The 25964-nt window shown below is 54.4% G+C and overlaps 1 protein-coding gene across 2 annotated transcripts in view; it reads right to left on the reverse strand.

Moving 5' to 3' along the window:
• The window catches only part of Scube1 (signal peptide, CUB domain and EGF like domain containing 1), a 134657-nt gene that overhangs the window by 18590 nt on the left and 90103 nt on the right, over positions 1 to 25964 (reverse strand). For both annotated transcript variants that reach the window (XM_046429592.2, XM_046429591.2), the window contains 4 exons: positions 19374 to 19490; positions 14138 to 14260; positions 11830 to 11946; positions 10451 to 10573 (listed from right to left, as the gene is read on the reverse strand). In XM_046429592.2, the coding sequence (XP_046285548.1) occupies positions 10451 to 10573; positions 11830 to 11946; positions 14138 to 14260; positions 19374 to 19490 (480 nt within the window). The remainder of the gene's footprint in view (positions 1 to 10450; positions 10574 to 11829; positions 11947 to 14137; positions 14261 to 19373; positions 19491 to 25964) is intronic.

Here is a 25964-nt window from a genome sequence, read left to right on the forward strand (position 1 = left end):
CTTTGGCAATTATGGAGGCTCCTCCCAGATGTCCCCTGGGGTCCTGTGGAGCCTTGGGCCTGCAGATGCCACCCTTCAGAGAGGCTTCTGGGGGAGTGCAGCTCAACAAGGGATGACCTGCTGTGCCTTAAGTGCTCACACTTGTTGATGTTGTCACATAGAGCTCTGAGTTTTTATTTTTATTTTTTTTGTACTGCTGGGGATACCCACTGAGCTACAGCCCCAGCCCTCAAAGAGATCTCTTCGGTTTGGAGTGCACGGCTGCCCCATGTTCCCCTGCTTTGTTCCACCTGTCCTGTGCTCCTGGGGGAGGAGACAGAGATGTGGCCCTGCTCACTTCCACCCCAGTGCAAGGTGGCCCCCAAGGCCAACGGTCAGAGGCATATTCACCAAAGTCGACAAGGTGGGCCTTCCTGATAAGAGCAGCATCCTTACAAATTTAGACTGTAACCCCAACTCTGCTTGGTCAGTAAATGGAAAACTGCCCTCTGCTGGCTGCACAAAACCCAGGCACTACCTCCACACCACCTGGGAGCAACGCGGGTCATGATGGCAGCTTCTGCCACCTCAGAATGATAAGCTGATGTGCGTAGCAGGAGCTCCAGAAAGGCAGGAGGCAACGCCCTCTTTCCATAGTCAGCTCGGCCCCAGCTTCCTCCCCATCTTCTGAATCCCCCTTCTTCCAGCTCCACTTCTGCCAACCCTCCCTCCCTCCCTCTGCTCCGGACCCTGACCTTTTCTCAACAAGCCCTTCTTCCCTAAGGTTTAGCTCAGGAAAGGAAGAACCACACTGTACAGAATTCCACTAGAACAGTTCACCCATAAACCAGAGTTACCATGTTGAAATTCAAGCGTGGCCACAAGCCGAGTGCTACAAAGGGTCAATTAAATTCTGAACCGCAGGAGATGGACAAGCGTTTGCTTCAGAATGCAGGATTATTATTATTATTATTTTTTTTTTTGATAATTATTGGCCTAAGTGATCAGATCTGTGCCCATGACACTAATAATTCATTTAATTATTAGTATCTTGGATTGGAAAAAAAGATGAAAAGCAGCAAACAATAGAGTACAAGGGGAAGATTTAAACACCCAGCCTAGGTGAGCATAATCAGAAAAACAGCCTTAAGAGAAGCAGAAAAACAGGGACTACTGCACACAAGGCTGCTTTGGAAGGCTTTCCCTTAAGAAAAAGTTGAATAAAGAAAAAAATTATAAACAAAGTAAATATGACTCAACTGGTGACTTGAAATGCAGACTTTACACTTGCCAATGATATTTTGAGCAGACTCAAAAGCAAAATAAAGGGAGTTTTGTCCTTTCTTTTGCAGATGGGTATGCCTGAGATAAGGGGGTGAGTTGGGAAATAAGTTGGAATGGGAAATTGCCAATTTAAATAATCCCCAACATGTGAATGAACATTTTATGTTTGTTTGTTTTGTTTTTGAGGTACCAGGGATTGAACCCAGAGGTGCTTAACCACTGAGGCACACCTCCAGCCATTTTTAAATTTTTCAGACAGGGTCTTGCTAAGTTGCAAAGGGCCTCACTAACTTTCGGAGGCTGGCCTTGAACTTTGAGCCTCCTGCCTTAGGCTCCTGAGTCGCTGTGATTACAGGCATGCACCACTGTGCCTGGCATGGCTGAATATTTATTTTCAAGGAGTCTGAGAAAGTAAATAATGAAACAAACAAACAAACAAAACCTCTCATGTTCCTCCAAATGAAAACATCTGGTTTCCAAAGTGCTCTGTTCCTAAAGAATCCAGAGCCTGGGGATAAGAGCACCTGTGGCTGATGTGAGCATGGGGTCCTGGACTCTCGGCTTGTGAGCACTGTCAGGCTGCACAGTCCACACACAAAGCTGCCCAAGTATCCTGCATGCTCTGCTGGGCTTACAATGGCTGCAAATTCCATGCCCTTTCCCTGGGCCATTTCTTAGCCTTGTGTTTGCAGCCTTTGAAGGATGAGGTAACACAGGCCCCCGTGGGATGCAAATCCCCGCGTGGCACCACTCTCGTGGACCCCTCCCAGTCGTTCCTGCAGGACTCAGGGCAGGGGAGCAAACGAGCACCACTCCTGGGTGTGGGTAGTGAGGTCCTTGTGCCTTACCCAGGAGGCTGTGACCTGTGCCGGCACCCACGAAACAGAAGCCAGCCTGCTGACCCAGCAAGGTCCCAGGCCTGAGTCCACCGCCCACAATTACGCTTGGCAGTGCTGCAGAGCACTGAGCCCCTCCAGGATGGTTTGGAGTTGGCTGAAAAGCAAGAGGGAAGCAAAAAGTGCTTCAACCTCAAAGTAAGAAGGCCTGCTGGTGTCAGCACCGTGAAGGGCATGGGTGGGCACAGTGAAGGGATGTGGTGGGGAGGTGTGGAATGACAGCAGAAAACCCAAGGCTTCAAGGGAGCTTGCAGACGGCTTGAGGGGCTGGGCACTGAGTCGCTGAGGTTTACTAAAACCATTCAAGTCGTGGGACTTTCTAAACCCTCCACTGTCCCAAGATCCAGCCTGTAACTGTTCCTCTGGAACCTTTATCTGAAGACACTCGCCCTTTCTTTGGGATAAAGGTTCCCAATACAGCAGGGAGGGGTCTATTCAGCCACTGGAACTGCCAGGAAAAGCACACAGAAGTCCCAAATAATTCTTTTGCACATGACTGAATTAGAGCTGACAGGAACCTCAATGGACACACACTGTTCAGATCTGAAAACAGAATCCCTGAGGCAAAAGCTCCTACGACCCCAGTGGAGCAATAGGAAGAGAGCAGAGGAAGAGTCCAGAGTGAGCACTTCCACGTCCCCCTCAACTCTTCTGCATGAAACACCACGGTTAGGCCCTGCTTGGAGTGTGGACGCAACAAGATGGTGAGCATTGGTGGCATACATGTCCCCTGGACCCAGCAGCCAGGGCATGTTCTTCCTGCCTCAGAGCAACTGCAGCATTACTGAAACCAGCGGGCCATCCTCAGCTCTTGAGCTAGGATTATCCTTTCACCCCAGGGTGCCACTTGCACTGTGTTCTCTAGGGAACTGAAAACACCCGTTATTTTCTTCTGCTAGTCATTAATTATGGGGTCTGGGGACTCCTTCTTCCATCTTGCATTTTGAGCAGCTCTCTTACCTCTCCCTGAGGGCCAAGCTCAGGGAGTACCATGTTGGTACTACAGAAGTGCTCATATCTGGAACGGATCCTTTGGGCACTCTACAACAAATCCCAACTTAGTATTGTTATTGCTAGGACTTATCGTAGAGGTGAACAGAGCCAAAAATTCATATGGAAATTCAAGGGAAGTTCAGGAACAGTTAAACTGATCTTGAGCATCAAATACAAAGCTGGAGGACACACTTCCTAATTCAAAGACCTAGTATAACGACAAAATAATCCAGAGAGTGGGTATTAGCACTCAGACGGATATAGATCAATGGCATAGAATTGGGATCCAAAAATAAGCCCACATGCTTGTGATCAATTGATTTTGACAAGGATGCCATGACTATTCAGTAGGGGGAAAGAATGGTCTTTTCAACAAATGGCGTTGCCATGATTGTCTGGCCGCACAGGTAAGCTGACATTTTCCCATCTCCCTTACACCATGTTGAAAATCATCTCAAAATGGACCAAAGACCTAATTGTGAGACGTAATGCTATTAAGTTCTTAGAAGAAGACATAGGTTTAAATTTTTGGGACCCTGAGTTAGGGATTGGGTTTTAGAAGTGACACAAACATAAGCAACCAAGGAAAAATAAGTTGATTTCAAGAACATTAACACTTTTGTGACTCAAAGGACACTGTCGAGAAAATGAAAAGATTACTCAGAATGTATGAAAATCTTCTATCTAATGCTACTAATAAAAACAAAAGTCAGAAAACAAAATGAAGAGAGATAATACCAGGCTGAATGTGCAAGAATTTGGAATCAAGCCCAAGGCTCTGATGGCCCAACTGTGTCTCTCTAGGCATGTGATACTGCTAACAATAAAAGGGTGGCTTTGGAACACTAGAACACAGAGGTTTACTGTCTGTAACTGAAACCCTGAGGCCCAAGACAAAAGAGCTAATCGTTAAGAGAAATGGTCCCAGAGGCTGCTCTGCCTGGGCCAGGCTGGGCCCCTGGTCCCACCAGGCCACCTCACATAGAGGGCTACTAACATCTTCCCTGGGTGAACATACCCAGGAGGACAAACTGGCTGTGCTACTAGACAATGCTGCTGAGAGACTCCCAGGGTAACAGAGGAAATGACTAGTTCATGACCATCTGTGACCAGAATGACCCTGGGTAACCCTAATGCTGAGGAACCCTTGAGTCTTCCCCGTGGACTTCATGGTTGTCAGCAGGTACTTGTAACAGCTGCTCATTTTCTGAATGAACTGAAACAGTCTCTTCTGCAAACAACACCAGCATTCACAGGGGCTAGCACATTAGGCTTGGTCTTCCTTGTGTGGGATATTCCAACTTCTTTATTTAGTAATATGCAGGCACATTTTACTGGGTGAGTTATTTGCAAATTACTCAGAAATGCCACTGTTTTTATTACCCCTACTCTTTTGGAAGACCAGGAATGAATTTTCCAGAACTGTAAAGTTACCATTTAAAGGTCTTACCTTGAGGTTCTTCAGAAAACTCTCAAGAGAAGACACTGCACAGAAGTTTTGCTACCCAAGATGATCAGAACAGGCCTCTGGCACACCAAGAAGATGGCTCTCTCCAAAGACCATGGGGAAGACTTCTCTTAGATGTTTGCAACTGCTGATTCCCATGCCCTCCCTGGTAGTAGACTGCTGTTCTTTAGCTTGGATCACGTTTTCCCACCTTGTGGATTTGAGGTTTTATGCTTTGATTTGACCCACCGTGTTTTCCTTACAGACAACAGCCTACCTAGATCTAGCCTTTACTGGGATCACTACTCATCCTGTCAATCAGCCTTCCCAAGCTATTGTAGTGTAGCCAATTTGAAAACTGATATAAAGTATGTTCCACAAGCCTGTTAATAATATTTGTCATGGTTTGGATATGACATGTGCCCCAAAAGCTCCTGTTCATTCAGAAATGTTCAGAGGTGAAATGATTGGATTGTGAGAGCTGTAGCATAATCATTCCATCCCAGGGTGAATGGAAAGACTGCATGGTAGCTGTAGGCGGGTGGGGTGTGGCTCGAGGAGGAAGGGTGTGTGTGTGGGTGCCCTGGAAGTATGCATCTGCCCTGTGGCCCCTTCCCTGTCTCTCCTGCTTCCTGACACCACTACAAGCTGAGCCCCTTTTCTCTGCCCTACCCTTCCTCTATGATGTGCTGCCTCACCTTGGGTCCAAAGCCAAGAAGTCAGCTGATTATGGACTGAGACCTCTGAAAACATGAGCCCCAAGTAAACTTTTCCTCCTCCAAGTTGTACTTGTTGGGTATTTTGGTCGCAGGAACACAAAAATTGACTACAACAGAAATTAATACTGGAAATGGGGCCATTGTTGTGACTAACCCGACACATGATTTTTGAAGACTTTGGACTGGTTGGCAGGGGGAATTTTGAAAAGGTTAGAGATGCAAGTTGAAAAGCCTTAGAATGTTGTAAGTGGAGCTTAATGGGTGATTCTGATGGGAGCTCAGTTAACAGGATTGGCCTTAGGAATGCAGACAGTGAGCATGAAGTTTCAGAGGAAAATGAGGACTCTATGGGAAATGGGACTAGAGGCCACTCATGTGTCAAAGAACTTGGCTACATTTGGCTCATGGCCTGAGACTTTCCTGTGAGGCTGAGTTTAAAGGTGATGGACTAGTTAATCTGGTGGAGAAAATTTCAAGGCAGCACAGCATTCAATCTGTGTCATGAACATTGCTGGCAGCTTTAGCCAGGTTTACTAGGAGAAATGGGAGCAATAAACAGGGTTAAAGAATTTTAAAAATTTGTAGTTTGGCCAGAAAAGTACATGTAAAACTGGGGCCAAGGAAGGTGCTTATTGAAGAGATTATAGCCCCTAAAGACATGCTAAGTACTTTGATTTTTTGTCTCAGATGAGAAAAGATGGTGTAAGGGCATCACAGGAATTCACAGGACCACACTCATTGCAGGCTCAAGGGTCTAGAGGAGGAAAATTCCTTTGAGAAGAGATCAGGGGTGTGTGCTACTCACACAGGGGAGCCTTGGAAGATGTTTTACCAGGCTAAGCTGTGCAGGCACTCAGAGGCTGCTGCAGCCACAATTCCAGGGGCCCAGGTATTGCCTGAGTGATCTTGGCATCATCCACATGTTGCTGGGTCTACAGGAATGCACCATGCTAAAGTTAAGGGGTCACGAAGCTTCCATTGAGATTTTGAAGTAAGGCCTGGGAGGCCATGCAAAGTGTAGCAAAGTCAGAGTCCTTGTGGGCTGCTCCCGAGAGGGTGATGTGTCAAGTGTGAAGGTGAACCTGAAGCTGGAAAGAAGACCTTGAGAATTAAGAAATGCCAGTAACGTGGACTGTCTGCTGACAAAAGCTACTGGCTGTGTAACAGGCTAAAAGGGAGCCCATGTGCACTGCCAGCAGGCCAAAAGGGTGAAGCTGCCCGAGTCCTTTTGAGAGCATGTTTTATAGCCAAGTGTCCTTGGTGCTGTATGTGGAGTTAGGGGCCCTGTTTGCCCAGCTGGGTTTTAGTCTTACTTTGGCCCCATCCTTTCTTTTCTTTTTTTAAAATTTTTCTTTTAGTTGTAGATGGACACAATAACCTTTATTTTATTTGTTTATTTTATGTGGTGCTGGGGATCGAACCCAGTGCCTCAAGCATGCTAGGCAAGCACTCTACCACTGAGCCACAACCCCAGCCCCACCCCCATCCTTTCTTTCTATGTCCCTGTTCCTTCCTCTTGGAACAGGAATGTTTCCTCTGTGCCACTGTATATTGAATATATGCTGTTTTTGATTTTTTAATGTATATTTTTTAGTTGTTGATGAACCTTTATTTTATTTTATGTGCAGTGCTGAGAATTGAACTCAGTGACTCATACTAGTCAGCAGCTGCCAAGGCGGCTGTCGACCCACTCTTCCCTTTGTAACAGCACAAACCATGCTCCTCAGACTGACATCACCTCTCCCTGCCCTGCAGCCAATGTTCCCTGCCCCCTACCACTGAGCCACAACCCCAGCCCTGCTTTTGATTTTTATAAGGTCTCCCAGCAAAAAGAGTTTGATTTTTGTCTCAGATGAGACTTTGGGTAGTGCTAAAATGATTAAGACTATGGGACCCCTGGAGATGGACTACATGCATTTTGCGTTGTGAGATGGGCATGAGTTTTATGGGTGCCAGGAGTAGAATGTTATGGTTTGGATATGAACTGTCCCCCAAAAGTTCCTGTTAATGCAGGAATGTTCACAGGTGAAATGATTAGATTGTGAGAGCTGTAACCTAATCAGTCAGTCCTAGTTTGAATGGCCTGGGTGGTAACTACAGGCAGGTGGGACAAGGCTGGAGAAGGTGAGTCACTGGGGGAGTGCCCTGAAAGGGTGCATCTGCACTTCAGCCCCTCCCCCATTGCTTCCTGACCCTACCACAAGGCAAGCAGCTTTCTTCTGTGGGCCCTTCTCCCAAGATGTGCTGCCTTACCTTGGCCCAGGCTGGCTATGACCTAAGACCTCTGAGATGGTCAACCCCAAATAAACTTTTCCTCCTCTAGGTTGTTATTGTTGGGTTTTTTGGTCACAGCAATGCAAAAGCTCACTAAAACAAAACTCTCTGTAGACAATACTTAAAAAGAAGGAAAAGCCCTTAGACTGGGGGAGATGAATTCAGCAATCCCTGACCAGCATCTGAGGGTTTATCACAGCGCCACCCCCAGCTCAGTCACATCTCTTATAGGGTACTTTGGCACACTGATGCCACCCCAGAACTAAGGCTGTCTGTCTTTTGGGGCCATAAGACTATTCCAATGTCTGACCCCTCTACTCTGATACCCTGTATAAACTATGCTTTTTTTAACAAGAAATCTGAAGGTATAAACTCTTTCCTAGTGCTGTGAAGAACTATGAGAGAAACGAACTACTGAAGATATTGGACAACCCAAAGTGGTTATCACAAACCTGATGGAGACTGGGATGTGGCTCAGTGGTGGAGCACTTGCCCAGCACGTGTGAAGCCCTGGGTTCCATCCCATCACTGAAAAAAGAAAAAAAAAGTGACCCTCCCTTTGACATAGTAAATAATCCAGCCAGGCAGTCGTGGAGAGCAGCACAGTCCTGGATTTCCTGTGGCCGACTGGGGGCTGTCCGCCTTGTGGCTGGCATCTACTTCCTTTTGAACCTAGACTTGCAGCAGCGTGAGGCAGGACAAACCCCACAGAGGCCAAAGTGACGGCCACCTGAACACCCAAGGCAGGCTCAGGGCATTGTGGCACTTGTTTCTTGGTGAGGCCTGGGAAACCGGAGATCCTGGTTCTTGAAAGCCTTCTGGTATCTTCCACCTAATGCCTTCATTTACACTAGTTTGTCTTGTCACCTGGTGCTGACTCTCCAGGACATTAATGCAACATGGGACAACAGTGGGATAAAGTCATGCTGACTGACATGACCTGACAAAGAGACTTCTATAGGGGCTGGGGATGTGGCTCAAGCGGTAGCGTGCTCGTTTGGCATGCGTGTGGCCCGGGTTCCATCCTCAGCACCACATACAAACAAAGATGTTGTGTCCACCGAAAACTAAAAAATAAATATTAAAAAAATTCTCTCTCTCTCTCTCTCTCTTACTCACTCTCTCTTAAAAAAAAAAAAAAAAAAGAGAGACTTCTATGGGACACTTCATGGAGACCTGGACACACCCTGGTGGTCCCTCCTAGTGCTCTGACTGGGGGAGGGAGGACAAAAAGACAAAAAGGGGGATGGAGAGAAATAAGACCAAAGAACACCTTTTCACAGCCTTGGGGGAAGACGGTCAGTCTACAGCAATGACGACAAGTAAATCCTAGAACTAGCGCAACTCCAATGCATCAATGACTCCTTGTAAATACTAGGACTAGCGAGGCCCCAGCAGGTCTGTGACTGAGTGGCAGGACAAGCCTCTGAAGCCAATCAATCTATGACAGTCTTGGCTTAGTCAGTCACCTGGGAAAGACTCACACTAGTCAGCAGCTGCCAAGGCGGCTGTCGACCCACTCTTCCCTTTGTAACAGCACAAACCATGCTCCTCAGACTGACATCATCTCTCCCCGCCCTGCAGCCAATGTTCCCTGCCCCCACCAAACAGTTCTTTCCCCAAACTCTACACAAAACCAGCAGTTTGCTCAACTCAGTGAGACACTGTCTAAACAGGGTAAGTGATAAATCCAGCCTTTAGATTTCAGATATCTAGTGATGGTCTCCAGTCTTTAATATGCTCATTCACTCATTCAACAAATGTTTGCTTGGTGTCTGGGGATGCCAGACTCCGTTCCAGGTCCTGGGATATAGCAGTGACTAGCACAAGAGAAAAAAACCCATTCAACTGTGCAGAACTTCTGTTCTAGTGAGGACAGACAGGTGGACACAAGCCCACACTAGCCTATACAATACAATTATTGGCTGGTAGTTCCAAGAGCAATGGGACAACAGGAGAGCAGAAGGCCAGGGGACCAGAGTGGGTCAGAGGCGGCTGGGCTGTTTGCTGTGGAGGGTGGTTAGGTTGTCCTGCTGAGCAGACACCACAGCAAGGGCCAGTGAGGGGCTGGGGGAGCCCTCCAGGCCAACAGGAGACCAGCACAGGTTTCCTTCCAAGGTGGGGTGAGAGCAGCATGGGGGTTGGCTGCCACTGGGTGAGGCTGGCATGGAGCAAATGAGGGGAAGGTGACTTGACAAACTGTGGTTTTGAGTGAAGGGAAGAAGGGGTTGCTGGAGGCATCTGAGCATAGAGGGACCTCCTGCTTTGGAGTCATAAGGATTGCTCTGTCTGGGGACATCAGAGTGTGGCGGGGCAGGGGGTCAGAGAGCAAAGCCCAGGGGGGCAGGCCACAGTGCATATAGGCCCTGGCTGGCAGGCAGTGAGAAGTATTTGTGGAACAAATTAGTTGGGGTCATCTAGAGCTCAGCCTAGAGGCCCCCTGGCGCCGGGGCAGCCATGCGGAACACAGGAGCTGCAGTGGAGCTGGGAGCTGGGCGGGAGGAGGCTGGCAAACAGGCAGGCGCCCTCTCCCTGGTCCAGGCTCCAATGCTGCTACACTTGTGTGACCCACGCCTGCGCCCTCAGCTTCCCAGCAGGATGGGGGGAGCTGGGCAAGGTAGGCCAACAATCCCTCTGCCCAAGTTTCCAGCACCTAGGCACCCCCTGGCCCCTGGCTGTCACTGATCTCTTGCTTGGCCCTTCCCCCTGTACCTGGCTCTCACCTCTTGGTAAGGCTCACTCCCATCAGCCACACTGACCTGGCACAGGACCACTGCCGAGCCCAGGGCCCAAAGGAAGAGCCCGCTCCCCTTCCTCCGGACCCCTCCCCACCCTCCCCCAGCCCTGCCACCACTCACCCACACAGTCCTTCCTGTTCCAGTGGAGCCGACTCCCAGGGGGGCAGACACACTCATAGCTGCCCTTGGTGTTGACGCAGCCCTGGTCACAGCTGCCGTTGTTCATGCTGCACTCGTCCACATCTGGAAGAACAGATGGGAGTAAGGGCAGGAGGGGAGCCTGGATCAGCCAGCTCAGGCCACATCCTTGGGGCTGGGGGGTCAAGGAGTCAGGGCAAGAGGGCTGAGAAGCTACTGACCACACCCCTGCCTGACACCATCTTTTGACCCTGACACGTAGCTGAACATCACACTCACACACACACACACACACACACACACATGGATATCCTCCTGGACATCCAAATGCACCCCTTCTCCAGGGACCTGGCTGAGGAGGTGGCACACAATTAAAGGTTCAATCCAGCCTGGTGGGGCCGGGAGCCAGCACTGGCCCAGTGATCGTGAGGCCTGATCTCACCAGGGGACTGTACAAGCCCCTTCCCAGCCTCAGTTTCCCACTTGCACAGTAGGCACCAGGGTAAAAGCAGCACTGCCAAGGCCCTTCCTCCTCTGACTAAATCTCCCGCTGGTGCTGGGCGGCAGGGGTAGACCTGCTCTGTTACACTCAGCCTATCTGCACACCAGTGAGCAGAAGCCCCAGAAAGCCCTCGGTTCACCTCTGGCCCCTAAATATATCTAGAACCTTCTCTGCAGCCCTGTGCCCTGCCTTACTCCTCAAGCTCCCAGCCTGGGGCCTCTCCCCAAGGCACCCTGGAGTCCACGCTCCTTTCCACATGGTAGCCAGAGCGTCTGGTTACGTAACCTGGTCCTGTTATTGCCCTGCGTAAGCCCTCTGAAGGTGTCTCATCACAGGGGGAACAGGACCTCAAGTCCCCTCTGGGCTCACAGAGCCCTATGCTGTCCAGGCCAGCACCTCCCTGCCTGCTCCCCACCTCGCACCCTCAGCCCCAGGGCTCGAGCCGCATTGCTGCCTCTGCCCCTCAGCCTTGGGACTGCAGAAAACACTGATCCCCTCTTCTCAGCCCACACATTTCTCCTTTGGGGTCCCCATGGTCTTGACACTGCTCTTCTCTGTCACTGCCTCTCTCCCACTAGAACACACTGTGGGAGTTTCTGTGTGGGCCACCCCCTGCTGGACTGGGGTTCTCCAGTAGGTGCAGTTTCTAGGCTTTTGCCTTTAAACTGGCACCAGTGTGGCACCCAGCAGGTACCCACTGGCCTTCCTGCCTCCCTGTTCCTCTGGCTTCCCCTGATCTGCCCGTCGCTAAGCCCTTTCCCAGCAGTGTCAAGGTCAGGGTGTGGGGTACAGTGCAGGTAGCTGTGCAGTCAGGTGCATGCCTCAAAGGGCAGGTGGCCCTGGCAGGTGGGCTGCAGACCTCCGCAGTGGGTCGTCCCATAGAGTGTGTAGCCGTGGTGGCACAGGCACTGGAAGCTGCCCGGGGAGTTGATGCAGATGTGGTCGCAGGTCCGCTCGAAGGAGCACTCGTCGATGTCTGTGTGGCCACAAGGAGACAATATGGGGGAGTGTTTCAGCACTTGGTGGGTGGGCATGGCCCGTCACAAATAGCCACATGACACGCATCTGTGCGTGGACAGTCCCTGGGTGCTGAGGCTCAGTGCAGAGCCAGCCCTCAGCAAATGTCAGACTCTCATTGCTGCTTGACGTTCCACTGAGCCGCCATTAACCCTGCTTATGGGTTAGAAGCCATCTTGCGTCTTTCCCAGAGATGAGCAGCAGAGCTATTCGAATAGAAGAGATTCTGACTCTGCCATTTTAACATCTCATATTCAACTGTGATTAGGAGAAGTGTTTAATCTCACCTGCAGGAAGGAAAATGATTGGGCCTTGCCTAAGATCCCCAAGGAAGAAGCTGAATGGGACATGAACCCAGGCCTCTTGGTTGCTGACCAAAGTGACCCAAGAAGTTTCTTGAGAAAATAAGGAAAACAGCACAAATAAGTAAGGGAATGCGCTACCCACAAGACTGAAAAAAAGACTCTGATCATATGTGACATTTGATCATGAGCTTCCTGGTGGCTGAGGAAAAGGGAGCATCACCAACTGCTTGCTACTGGAAGGGATGAAATGAGCCAGATGCTCCCAGGAGGCGAGTCTACCCTAGACATAAATTCTGAGGAAAATGGCTCCTATGGGGCAGCTGATGGGCCTTGGCGGGCACAGCAATATCAGCCTGAGCCTCTGGGAGCACAGTGATTGAGTTTGTTCTCTGAGTCCCTCTGCTCACGTGATGTATGCACATCGTATTCATGATGTCTACACATTCACAAGAGCACTAATGCAAAGAGGAACTGAGCTGTGGACCCTCACAGGGGGATGCGATCCCTCCCAGGGGATCTGGGAAGAGCTCCTGGTATTTGTGGCCCCTGACCTTGAAGGATGGGGCCAACTTGGAATGGAGGAAGGGTGCTCCAGGCAGAGGCTGAGGTGGCAGTACAGGGTGCCTGCAGGTTGTGTAAGGTCAAGGGAGGACTGGGGAGATGCCCGGGGTTCCTGTCCTGAGAGCCCTGAGCACCACAGGGGACTGGACCCCTCTCTGCTGTATCTGGGGGGTCCAGGGCCCCAGACCTCAGGTGACCTGGAAGAGGGTGGAGACATTGGCAGAGTAGGGAGCAAGTGAGCACAGGAACTTGGCCCAGAGCCCAGCAGAAGATGTGCCATCTCCCCTCCTCTCTCAGGGGCAGCTGGGCATGCAAGGTCAAGGGCCCCCCAGCCCTCTACTGAAGTTGGCAAGGCTGACCCAGAAACAAAGAAAGCACAGAGGAGCACCGATGGGGCCTGGATGAAAGCCATGCTCCTGACTGGCCCTCATACCCTGAGAGGAAGATGGGCCCCTGGTGCTCATTCAGGGACAGTGAGGCAGAGCCTAGGAGAAGAAGTGACTGCACTGGCCACGTGGGGAGCCTGAGGTCAGGCTGGCCCTCAAGCTGCACCCATAAGGCAGAAGGTGCAGACCCCAAAACCGAACCTGGCGACAGAGTCCTCACGTGCACTACACGGCCAAAACAACCAGTGCACAACCCAAGAGCTGGCCTCCCTCTGCGCTTTCTCCCAAAGCTGGTCCCACAGGACACCCCACCAAGCTCCTGTGGTCCAACAGTGCCATCTCCTGGGTAGGTGATAATGCCACTCCTCCTAGCACTTTACCAAAGGCCCCTCCCCAGGAAGCCTTTCCTGAACCACCCCTGTCCACTGCCCACCCTCTGGGCTCCCACTTCATCCTGGACTTGTCATAAACTGTGGTCCTGGGCTTCTGCCCAGCCCTCTCCTGCCGTCCATCATTCTCCCTAGCAGGTGACTGTGGGAGAGTGCCTGTGCAATGCCTTCCAGCAGGTGGCAGCACCCACCTCTAAAGCCAAAGCCGTCCCCATACTGAGGGAGGTCAGGGGAGGGCTGCTGGATCTTTCCCCAGCCCTCAGTTTCTCATCTATAAAGGGGACTGGTTGGTCTGGATGCCCCGAGAAACAAAGAACAGGAAGTCAGGGTGGACAGAAGCACATGCCAAGGACTGGAGACCTACGCCCATTCTCTCAGGCCCAGCTGGCAGAGTGGACATCCACGCACTCACCTTCTCCTCTAGGAGCCTGCATGAGCCCAGGAGGGAAGGGACATTGGTCTGCTGGGACCCGATGGGGAGGGGTTGCCCAGGCCTGGCATGGGCTCACCTTGGCATGTCCGCTCGTCCGTCAGCAGCTTGTAGCCCTTGCGGCAGCCACACTCGAAGCTGCCCACAGTGTCACGGCAAAAGTGGTCACAGCCTCCATGGTTGACCAGGCACTCATTGATATCTGCAGGGATGAGGGGGAGGAACAAGGCAAGGGGAATGGGCTCTGGCTCTTAAGGGAGGGGCAGCACCCTCCTTCCCTATCTGCCTGGCTGGCCTGAGGCCCTGCCCAGAGGCTTGCACTCCAGCTGACCACAGGATGGGGCCTGGCCCACAAGTGTGGGACAGGGCTTGGAGTACACTGTGAGGGCCCAGCCTTTGAGGCTTCACCCCTTAAGACTGGTGAGCCTGGCATCATGCCCTGTGCAGAGGAGCTGATATCTGCTGTGCCAGGTGAGACAGGGCGGCGATGTCCACTTGTGGTCCTTCAACCCACACTTCCAGGGAGGTGGCTGGGGGGCAGTGAGGCTGGAACAGGGGCCACCTCAGGTGACCAGAGCAGGCTCCTGGATTCCTGGTGGGAGATGGGTAAGAAGCGCCCCGACCCCTGCCCTCGTGCAAGACGTAGTGAGGGGGACCTGAAGTCCTGCTGCCAAGCGCTGGAGTCCAGTCAGCTGTGAGGACACTTTAAAAAGTAGGTTTTATGGCCTGTTTGAGTAAGGAGGCTGAGGCTCAGAGGGTCAAGTATTGGTGCGAGAGCCTTTTGCTAAAGGGGGGGCGGGGTGTGAGCTGCGCCTGAGGGACCCCCACTCCCCGCCTGTTTGTTTGTTTCTCTGTCAATAGTTAATGAGTGGCAGGCAACACTGCTAAGTAGGTGGCTGCAGCTCATGCACCTCAATGACAGAGTTCTCTCTCACAGTGTGGGCTGCTGCTGACCCCTCAGGGATGCCTGTCCCTCTCGCCCCAAGACAGTCTGACTCCTTTGAGCCCCTTGTCCCCACCCCTCAAGCTGCTCATCTGGGCTCCAGCTCAGCCTGGCATTCTGTGCCAATCAGAGGCCCCCTGTCCCTGTCCCTGAGGGTCCTTTTCTCCAGGAGCTATGTTCTGGCTACTTCAAAGTTCCTCCAGGGCCCCCATGGTCTCCAGCCCCCATGCCGACCTCCCTGTCCAGGTGTCCCACTCCCCCCTGGTGTGGAGGAGTAAAAGGGAAGCGCCGAGACCCTCCCAGCCAGGAAATGGATGACCTCCCCTATGGTCGTCAGACCCGCCCTGGCACAACTGCCAGGCAGGGGCCCAGCACCTGTGGAGCCCACCCTGAGCGTGGGTGCTCGGCTGGTGCCGGATGCCCTGTCCTGTGTACTGGGCACCCAGTGACAGGGTGAGCCTGCCTCCTTTGACAGATGGGGGACAGGAGCCTCGCTCCTCCCATAGCAGCTCCCACCCCAGCAGAGCCTCAGCAGCCACCTTCCTGCTTCTTCCTTCAACCAGACAGGCGACGGGCGCCTGCCCACGTCCCCAGGCATCATTCCCATGGAGTGCTCCCAGCAGCTCTGGACACTGCTCCTGCATATCAGAGGACAGCCCTCTTTAGCCCTCCCTGGGGTCACCCTGGGAGCCTGGGGAGGTGCCTGAACCAAGCTCTTCCTGGGGCATCTCCCTCCAGCCCCACGACAGGTGGGAGGAGCAGAGCCCCGTTTTCATAGAATGTGGTCACAGGGCTCCAGGTGAGAGCTGACCTCCACCAGCACCGTCTGTCTCGAGGATGGCTTTCTCCAGCACACCATGCCGGCCTTGTGGCCACCAGAGAGACATGAAATGAGCTGTGGCCTGAGCTGAGGTGTCTCCACCCCAGGTTCCAGGAAAATTGGGAGTTTCTAGCATAAAGCCTCAGGCAGGAAAGCAGAGGCCTGTCTTTGCCTTGCCAGCTGTGTGACCTTGGGCAGGGAAAGACACCTCTCTGAGCCTCAGGTTCCCCATCTACAAACTAGGATGTCCACCAGCACCTCCCCTAGCGCCGTTAGTGGGATTAAGTAAGCCAACTCTGCTAAGTAGACAGGGGCTGTCCTGTGGTCATTATCAGGACCCCTGCCTCCTCAAGAACGCCTCAGGCCTCCTGAGACTTCTGACCCCTTCTGCTTCCCCATCCAAATCTGTCCAGCCAGGGTGTGTCACAGCAACCAGACAGGCAGAGGGAGGCATGTGTGCTTGGGCCCAGGCTGGAGTAGCTGGCTGCCTGGAGGGATGTGGGGGTGCCCCTCCTCTCTACCAGGATCTAGTAAGGGGGTGCTGGGCTCCCAGGTCCCTTGACCTCTGATGAACCAACACTGGGGAGGCACTTCAGGTCCTCTGTCCCCTTCCCATCCTCGACTGTGTCCACACACCCTCCACCTTCCACAGCAAATCTGGCCATGCCCCTACCTGCTGACAAGTCTGTGGGGGCCTCTGGGTCTCCTGGGTAAAGGCCAGCCCTTGGTGGTGGTCACAGACTTCGTTCTGCAGCCTGGCCTGCCCGCCGCAGCTCCTCTCCTGGGCAGCCTTGGCCTCTGCTGCGCAGCCCAGGCTCCAGCCACCCGCTGCACCACTGCAGCTGGCTCTCACCTGCTGGCCCTCTGCAGGGCCTCTCCACCTTCCTCTGGCCAGCCTTCCTGCCCTTCCCTCCAGAGTCCATCTCTCCCTAGTCACAGGGCTTGCCCGGGGGCAGGAGACAGCCTTGGGACTAGACCACAGAGGTGGGTACCTATTCCTGTCTGGCACCCCAGGCCCAGAGTGAGCGACTGAATGAACAGATGAGCCAGGAGGTGAGACAGGGTGGTCCAGAAACAGAAAAGGGCCTGAGGGTCCAGGGAAGGGTGGGACCTTGGCCCATCAAGTAGCTATTTGACTGTACCACCCAACGGTGGAGCACAGGTGTGTGGGTATGGGGGTGCCTGCCAGGTGAGGATTGTGCCCCAGGAATGCACAGGATGGCTATTTCTGTTCCCTTCTGCCATCCCGGCACACTGTGGGGCCCATGAACAAGGGCTTTTGGGAGGGGCAGAGGGAGAGTTAGGATGTGGGCTGGCCAGGTGGAGGGCAGGTGAGGGCACCTTTGCTCCCACACAGATAAAAGTCCCAGCAGGTGGCCTGTCTGGCCCAGGGCACAGGGAAGCAGCAGTGGGTGGGGATTCTCCTAGATTGTTCTTGAAGGTGTGTGGAGGAGGGGTCTCCCTGAGGGAAAGCGGCTGCAGCTCAGAAATTTACCCTCTGGGGAGAGTCCAGCATCAGGAGGCCGCCTCCCAACAGCACAGGGGGACCCAGCTCCAAACTGATAAAGCCTGGGCTTGGGGCAAGTCCTCTTGATCCTCTAAAACCTGCATCCCACTTTCCCACCCCTGCCGCCTACCCCCGGGGATCCCCACCAGCCCTGGTGAACCCCGCCTGCCTGGGCTCTCAGCTCTGGATTTTCCCAGCCCTCTGTTATCTCCCCTCCAGTGATCTATCTTGCTTGACAATGTCTTTTTTGCTTCCAGAAAACACTGAACCTTTGAAATCACTCCTTTGATATTCTTCCCTGGACCCGTGCCAAGATCAGGGTGTGCACCCTGAATTGAGGAGTGAAACCCAAAACCCCAGAGGCCAAGGTCTTGGGTTCACTGGGAATCCCCTGCTGGGCTTGCCCCAGCCAAGTCCCCAGCCCTGCCTGCATCTCTCCAGCAAGAGCCTGAGAACCCAGGTCACCAACCCTGGGGTCTGGAGGGGGCATCTGGTTTCTCAGGCTTCCCTCCTTGAGTTGAGCTGTTCTCGCTCTACAGGTCTGTGCCAGCCCGTGCCCCTCCATTCCTAGTACCAGTGGGGAAGTCTCAACCCAGTTTCCCATCTCTGCCACCATCCGGCCCAAGCAAAAATGTTGTCCTGAGCCAGGGGATGGCAGCAGTCTCCTCCCTGCTTTTCCAGATGCTGCCCAGAGACTGCTGGCCAGGTGCTGGCAGGGACCATTTCAAAATAAAAACCCACCCAGTACTGACTGGGGTCTGCCCGGCACTCACAGTTGGAAATGTCACCAGCCCCCTTGGGCTACCCCAGAGAGGGGTGGGGAGCAGCAGCAGGAGTCCTCTCCCGGCTGCTCCCTCTGGGGCCACAGGACTCCCAGGCCCTTTCTGGTCCCCAGTGGTGAGCTGGCTCCAGCTCTCCTTCCAGCAGCCTTGCTCTCAGGACTTCAGCCCTGCAGGGCCCCCTTTCCCAGTCCAGCCTCCACCTCCTGGCGAGGCAGTGAGGACTGGTTCTACCTCTCCAGGCCCTGGGTCTCTGGACAGGTGACATTACTGGGCCTTGAGGATGCCCAGATCTGCGCTGACCTCTGGCTCCCTTGCCACCCACTCCTGGCATTGAGTCCACATGGCGAGGACTCAGATGTCACCTGTCTGCCCACAACCCTGCCAGGAACACATCAGGGCTACTGACAGGCCGAGCGGCGGCTACAGAGGGCTTCACTTCACATCAGCAGCTGGCAGATCTGCCTCTGCTGTCACAATTAGCAGCTCTTCCTAGCAAGGGGGCAAGGAAGGAAGAAGCTACTTTGTCAGACTTAAAAATAGCCCACCTCAGTCAGTTTTAAATTGTCTTAAACATTCGCTGGCCACACTCTCCAGCTCCTGCTCCCTTCGAGGCCCTCCTTGGTCAGGCCTGGGGTAGGCGCCTGAGGGCGGCCTGGCTGCTGCCCCCTTCTGTGTGCGGCTTTGCCAGTCAGGCATGGGCTTTTGCAATGGCCCCCGGCCTTTGCCTGGCCTGGCCCTGCTATGGGAGGCTGGTCCCCACGCAGGCTGGTCCTGGAGCCCAGCCTCTCTCTGTGGAACCTGCAGCTCCCCTTCCCTCACTGCGCCCCCCCCCCCCGCCCCTTCCTCCACCTTCAGCTACCTGTTCCTTTTCTATGACAAAGTTCCTCTGCATCCTTCTTCCTTCAGTGAAGCACAGAACTCACACAAATCCCCTTACAAATTTCCAACAGTGACACATAATGACTTACACACTTCCCAAACAGCCCAGAGCTGGGCTGTCCCCATCTGTTCTGAGAATCACCCCCACTACAGGTCAGCATCTGGGCCAGCACCTCTGCCCCCAGGGAGTTCCAGAGTAAAGGCACTTTTGATCCAGGAATCTATGGAAGTACCACACACCTGTGTTCTCTGGTCCCTGCTGGGACCCTCCCTTCTCCTGGCCTTCCCAGCACCAAGGTGAGTGACTGCCGAGTGCCCCTATTCTGTGGCCACATGGGGCTCAGAGGCCAGGTGGGGACACACCAGCATACTCCCTGTGCTGACCTTTGCATGTCTTCCCGTCTGGCTGCAGTGTGAATCCAACAGGGCAGCTGCACCGCACGCCAGTGGCTGTGTCCTTGCACGTCCGGTCACAGCCTCCGTTATTGACTGCACATGTCTCTGGGGAGGGAAAGACACAGAGATGCTCAGTCTCCTTGGGCAGAAGCTACCGGCTTTCCCCAGCCATGGGGAGATCTCCTGTGAGATAGGAGACCTGGGTTCAAGTTCTGGCTGATACTCCTGCTATGGGACTCTAAGGAACCTGTGCTGCCTCTCTGAGCCTCAGGCTCCCCATCTATAAAATGGGAGAATGGGCTCCATTCCCATGGGGTCGCTGTGAGGCTCGTCAAACCTGACAGAGAGCAGTACTGGCTAGAGGTTACTGCTGACAGCTGAAGACCACGATCTGGGGTCTGAGATTGGCCTGGCTGGTTCTTAACTGCCCACGGCCAGGATCCTGAACCTTTGCCCCACCTGCTCTTAGACTCCAAGTCCATCAGGTGGTGGCTGGAGGCAGCCATATTCACCCCAGTGGGGAATGGCTGCAGCCCTGGCTGTGGGGCCCGGGCCTTGCGCAGCACTCACCACCACCCTAGTGAGGCTTGACCCACTGTTCTCATCAGAATGCACCAAAGGTGTCTGGGTTTTGTCCACTTGAAGTCTGTCTAGTGCTCTTTTTTCACGTCTGAAAAGTTCAGAGGCTGGAGTGGCTGAGGTACAACGGGGATACCAGAGCTTGCGGTGAGTGGTCCTCACTGGCTGTAGAAGGGCCATAGTGCACCCACAGGGTGCTGTTCTCCCGGACCTCAGTCCTTGCCACCTGGTTTCGTATCCTGTGGTACAGGGCCTGGGGGGCACAGCCTGAGCTTGCTTCACCTGGGGGCCTGCCTTCCTTAGAAGTTTGAGAATGAATGTACAGTTGCCAGCAGTCCCTGCTGCTAATTAGATTCGTGGTGCCCGTCCTTTGACCTTCACCTTGAGGGTGAGCATGTGATTCTGCAGGGCCTCCAGGGTGGGCGTCCTGCTGCTGGGGCTATCTGCATGAGAGCCGCCCGCCTGCCTCGGGGTTAGTGACTTCCCACCGCCATCACGGGGCTGGCTGTAGTTTGCTGAAAGGTGTCTCCTTGGCCCTGATGCTCTTTCTGGTCTGTCTCAGTGCCCTGGTGGCCCTGGCAGCTTCTGTGACCACCCCCACCCCATCCCCGGGGTCTTTGCCGTGCTTTGGCCCTGGCTGCACACCTCCTCCCTGCTCAGCCTTCAGGTCCGGCTCCCAGGGCACCTCTGCCAGGAGCACCTCTGCAGAGCCACAGAGAGAAGGCTGCAGCTCTTCCTTGCCCTGGGGCAGCCCGGGCCCTGGGCCCAAACGGCCAGTTCTGTCTGGCACCAGGCCTGCTCTGGCCCTCTCGTCTTCTCACGGGACCATCTATGGGGAGACTCCCTTGGGGCCACAGCTGGCCCACACCTGGGGAAGCCTCCTTCCCAGGGCTGAGGTGAAGATCAAGTCTTGAAGGCACCAGGCAGTGGCTGCTCATTACGTTTCCTCTCCTGGGCTTAAAGCCAGACCAGGAAATCCTGCCTCCCAGCCCACAGCAGAGCCAGTGTCCCCGAAGAGCCCTTTCAGCCTTCCAAGTGTGATGGCCCCTTGATGGAGGGGGCTGAGAACCTGCCTGTTTTGCAGGTGTAGGTAGTTAAGGCTCTGAGGTAGGGGGCATTAGGGGTCAGCAGCAGGCACTGAGGGCTGGGCCAGGCCTGGTCTCTCTGTGCTGGTGGAAGTGGGTGGGGGCCCTGGTGATTATGTTCTTGAGAAATGGACATACCTGACAGCTGGTATGTTCTTCCCCTTGGTGGCACTTGTAACTCGACCCTTCAGACCCAAGAGGGTCTTGGGGACCTGCCCACTGGGCAGTCTGAGGCTGGGAGGGGGCTGGGCCAGCACGGATGTCCACCCTTCTCTGGACCCCATTGCAGGGCTCTCTCCCCCACTGGGTGATTTCAGTTTCTCTGAGTAGCCCCAGCTGGTGCATAAATTTTAGGCTTTGAGTGAGGGGCTCTGAGTACCCCAGCATCTGGGGGCTGGTGGGCCACTCTTGGGTGCAGATCCCTCTTGCTGCCAGTGCCCCATCATGGTGGTCACCGCATGCCAGGCCCGACTCTGCCTCTTGTCTCCTGCCCTGGCCCTCAGAGCTCCTGGGCCCACTGCTTCCCCCACCAGGAGTGGGGCCAAGGTTGTGCAGAGTGAGCGACAGCACTGGAGGTATCAGCTTGGTCCCACTCTACAGTGCCAGGAGGGCAGTGACCCAAAGGCAGGCCTTCAATCTGTCTCCAGCCACCCTTAGCTCCAGGGACCCAGGCAGCTGTGCCTAGACCTGCTGCTCACTGCATTCAACTCCCCCTTCCTCCTGCAGCCCCTGCTCCACCCCGTCCAGAACACTCCCTCACCTTCTGGCACCCCTGGGCCCACTCTTGCTGCTTCCTTAACATCTCTGGAATCCAGCCCCTGCTCTTGCTGCTGACATTTGGGACCAGGCCACCACAGTCCTCTGCGATTCCACAGCTTCCCAGGCTCCTCCCCTAGCTCATGGCCTCACTTTCAATGCTCCCCAGGGCTTTTCTGAACCAGACCTGTGCTGGGCGGGGAGGTGAGTGCAGGGAGCAGTCTGGCAGCTGGCCTGTCCTCCACTCTGCCTTCCTAGGACCATGGGCAGGTTGTCCTGTGCTGGGGGCTCTAGTGCCTCTGCTACAACACGGTGGCGTGGGGCAGTTCCTGCCTTGCCCACCTTAGCAGTGCTGTTCTGAGGTGACGGAGGTTCTGCTACCAAAGGCAATATGTATAAAGAGCAAGACTGAAGCCCACCCAGGTCCTTTGTGGGGGACTGAAATCTGCACTTAGGGAAGGTTGGTCTGGGAGGTGCCAAGCATCTTGTCCTTGGAGGTTTCCCTTAGAGGCTCCTGGGTGCTGCTGAGGGGATCCCTTGCCTTCAGTGGCCATTAGTCTGGGGTACTGCCCAGCTTCCATTTCTGAGGGCCTTGGAAAGCTGCCTTACCTCTCTGCCCCCCAAGACCAGAGGCTGCCAAAACCTGGTGCTGGATCACCACTGTCTCGAAGAGCTTCAAAAACCAGCTCTGTCCTTCTTACAGTGGGCATCTAACTGCAGGCTACCCCAATGTGAGCTGGAGATGGCAGCAGGACATCTCTCTGGGTCTCTGGACCTTCCACCTCCTTCTCAGGGTCGCATCACGGCTCCTGTCCCTCCCAGAGGCTAAGAGTGAGCTTGGGCCAGAGGGTAAAAGGGGTTCTGCAGGACGGCCTCATGAGGCCACACCCCACTGCAGGTTTGCCTCCAGTCACCAGAACTGCGGGCAAGTGGGGCAAAGGAGAAGAGGGCAAAGCTAAACCTCAGAGAGTTTCTCCCAGGATCTGAAGGAAGAATTTCCTTTCAGACTCTGTGAGCCCCGTCTCTCCTATACCCCGACTTTAGATGAGAGCTGCCAGGGCTCTCCTTAAAGATCTTCCTGCTCCTTCTGGAGCAATGATGACAGCAAACCTTGCCCTGCCTACCCCTGAGCACCTGACAAAGCACTTGTCAGCCACTCACCTCAGCAGGCCTCACCCATGGGGCACTTTTGCAGGTAGGGACCTGAGGCTCAGAGAAGTAACTTGTCCAGGCAAGACTAGTTACCTGCTTTGGGGGACCCAATGCAAAATACCAATGAAGGCCCCCTTTTCCAAGATTGTTTAGAACTTCAAGACAGAGTCAGTAGGGCATTAAGCTAGTTGGGGACCATCCCAGGGAAGGACTCCTGGTGACTGCCCAGGTTGAGCAGGGGAGGAGCCAGCATGTGCCCTGAGGTTGTGGGACTCCAGGCTGATGAGCGAGCTGGAGCAGGCCGGAGAGCTGGGGTTTGGCAGAGGAGCCCAGGGCCGCTCCCAGTGAGGCAGCAGAGCAGAAGAATTGAAAGCCCCAGTCTTTGGACCTTCCTCAGGGAAGCCCTATGCTGGGCTGGCTTTGCAACACTGGACCCCTGCCTGCAGCAGGCCAGAGCTCTACCAGAGGGACAGGACACAGGAGTAGAGGACGGAAGGCTGCCTGGGAGCAGCCCTTGGAATTCACACTGCCTGATGGCACCCCACCGGCCCAGGTTCAGCGAGTCTTTGAAGGACAGTCTCCAGCAAGTCCTTGAAGGACAGTCTCAATCACAGTGTAGTGGAACAAATATGAGCTGAACAAACATCTGGCTGCGTGAACAAGGCCAAGTCTCATTGCTTTGGGAATCTGTTTCCTGATGGGGATGGAAAGAGCTGGCGACAGTGTGTGTGAGAGCGCAGGGTTAAGAAGGGACCAGGGCGGCTGAGACAGGGAGGCTGCTGAGGCCAGGACTGCAGCCCTGATAAGGTACAGGTCCCCATGTGTGGGTGGAGATGACAATATTTACTATGTAGTTCTTGCAAGGCCCAGAAACAACAGTCTGCATCAGTGTTTTGTAAGCACTGAGGGATGGACTTTAGCCTACCCATGCTCTCCGGAGTCCCATCCTGGGCCTCTGATACCTGGGATGGCACTGTCAACCCAGAAAAGGCCTCAGAGTCCCCCTCTGTGCTACCAAGGCAGAGTTAAGGACACACCTAAGGCTGCCTCCGAGGTTCAGGATGCCCCTTGAGCATAGTGGGCAGAGGGATCTGACCTCTGTCCTGAGCACAGCTGATGCTGGATCTGGATGGAGCCTTCCAAGGTCACCTCTTCCCCTCCCCTACAGGGACCCCACCTCATCAGGGCAGCAGCCTCCTGCCTCAGCTGCACTGGCCCCTTCCCCTCACTGTCTCCACGCACTCATTGTCGCCAGCCTGGTTCCACGTTGAGGCCCGAACAGTCCCAGGTGGGCTTATCCAGTCCCCACCTCAGCAGATGGCGCTCAGGAGTAGATCTCGCAGGCTGGAGGCGGAGCAGGGCACTCCAGGCAGCAGGGAGAGGCTGGGGTGGGTAGTTTGTGCCATGTGGTTAGGCCACATGGTGCTAGTGCTCAGGAGATGAGCAAGCCACCCCATCTCATCCAGTCCCTGCTGAGCCACAGGAGGTGGCATGAGACCTTGCTCATTGTGCCCAGAACAGATGGTCACACGATACTAATGACAGGTTGGAGTTCAGAGAGCCATGAGGTGACAGGCAAGGGGAGACCAGGGCCCCTGGGTAAGGGCCATAGTGCCTTTTATCCCAAAGTGGCAGGAGCCAGGGAAGGGCCAGCAACCAGCTGAAGGGAGAGGGTCAGAGGTCAGAAAGCCACGAAAGCCAATGGCCAATGCCTTGCAGCTGCTTTAGCTGGTCCTAGCATGGGCCACTCCCCTATGAGGGTCAGGCTTTCAAGGAACAGGGCAGATGTAGAGCACTGGGCCCACGTGTGTCACACCAGGTCAGAGCCTCTGAGGGAGGGGCAAGCTCTGCACTATTGACAAGTCTTAGAAAACCTAAGGCCTAGAGAGGGGACCATGAGGCCCCCCTCAAGTCCCTCAACCAAGTGCTCCAGAAAGCTACAGCATGCCTTGGCGTGCTGGCCAACGGGTCTATGCTGGTTCTCAATTCAGGCATCCTAGCCCTCTGTCCTGGCCCAGGTGGGGCTGCCTGCAGCACTGCCCCCTCTCAGCAGGGGAGTCCCACTCTCTGGTACCACCTTCCCTAGCTCCTGCCAAGCCTGACACAGGGCAGGCATCAAGTCCCCCTGTCTCCTGTCAATCCTCATGGGGCTTCCAGAGTTCCTGCTCATTGATACTGTCATTGAACAAAATGCTTGTGCCTAGGACATTGGGCAGAAGGGTCACCCTGCCTGGAGAGCATACAGTCAAGGAAACTGCTGCATGAATGAAAAGTGCCACCTCCCCAAGTGCCACCTGCTCAGGGGAGTTCTCTGTGAGGTATATTTCTGTCAGTGGAACTGTCCCCTAGGGACTTCAGGGACATGCTGTGAGTGCAGAAAGCCATCCCCTCAATGCCAGTGCTCAGAAAGCAGAAGTACCTGGACCTGCCAAGAGGTGGAGGAGGCCCAAGTGTGGAAGGTGCCAGGAGCCAGGCAGGCAGACCTCAGGACAGGTGTCCTCATTTGGTTTAAGGGCTCTCAAATGCCCTGTCCACTGAAGGACAACAGCACATGGCACCGGAGTAGCCACTGGCAGAGGCCTCTTCCTGCACTCTGCATCCTACCTCCACTCTGAAGGGCAGACACAGCTCAAAAGCAGACTCCCCCTTGAGTTGGCCCTTAGGAGACAGGCAGATGGGATCACTGTGCCTATTCCACAGAAGGCTCAGAGGAAGAGCTGGGGAGAGGCCCAGCTGCACATCATACTGGGCTACCCTTCCTGCCATGTGCTACCTGGGAGTTCTGGGGTCGTCAGACCCCTGTCTAGAGTTCCCCATCACAGCAGTGAATGCTCAGTGAGCATGCCTCTGCCAGACCCTGTGCAACCTGCAGGGAGACAGGGCCACACCCAGCTGCCCCAGAGGGGCGTGGTGTGGACTGTGCAGCTGGCATTAGCCCAGAAGCTGCTCAGTAGACAGGCTTGGCCCTGGTTTCTAACGGCTGCCCTGGGGATTTGGCTGAGGACAG

This window comes from Marmota monax, unplaced genomic scaffold (assembly GCF_021218885.2).
Source record: "Marmota monax isolate L192 unplaced genomic scaffold, Marmota_monax_Labrador192_F-V1.1 WCK01_AAM20220418_F8-fsc00051, whole genome shotgun sequence".
NCBI lineage: Eukaryota > Metazoa > Chordata > Mammalia > Rodentia > Sciuridae > Marmota > Marmota monax.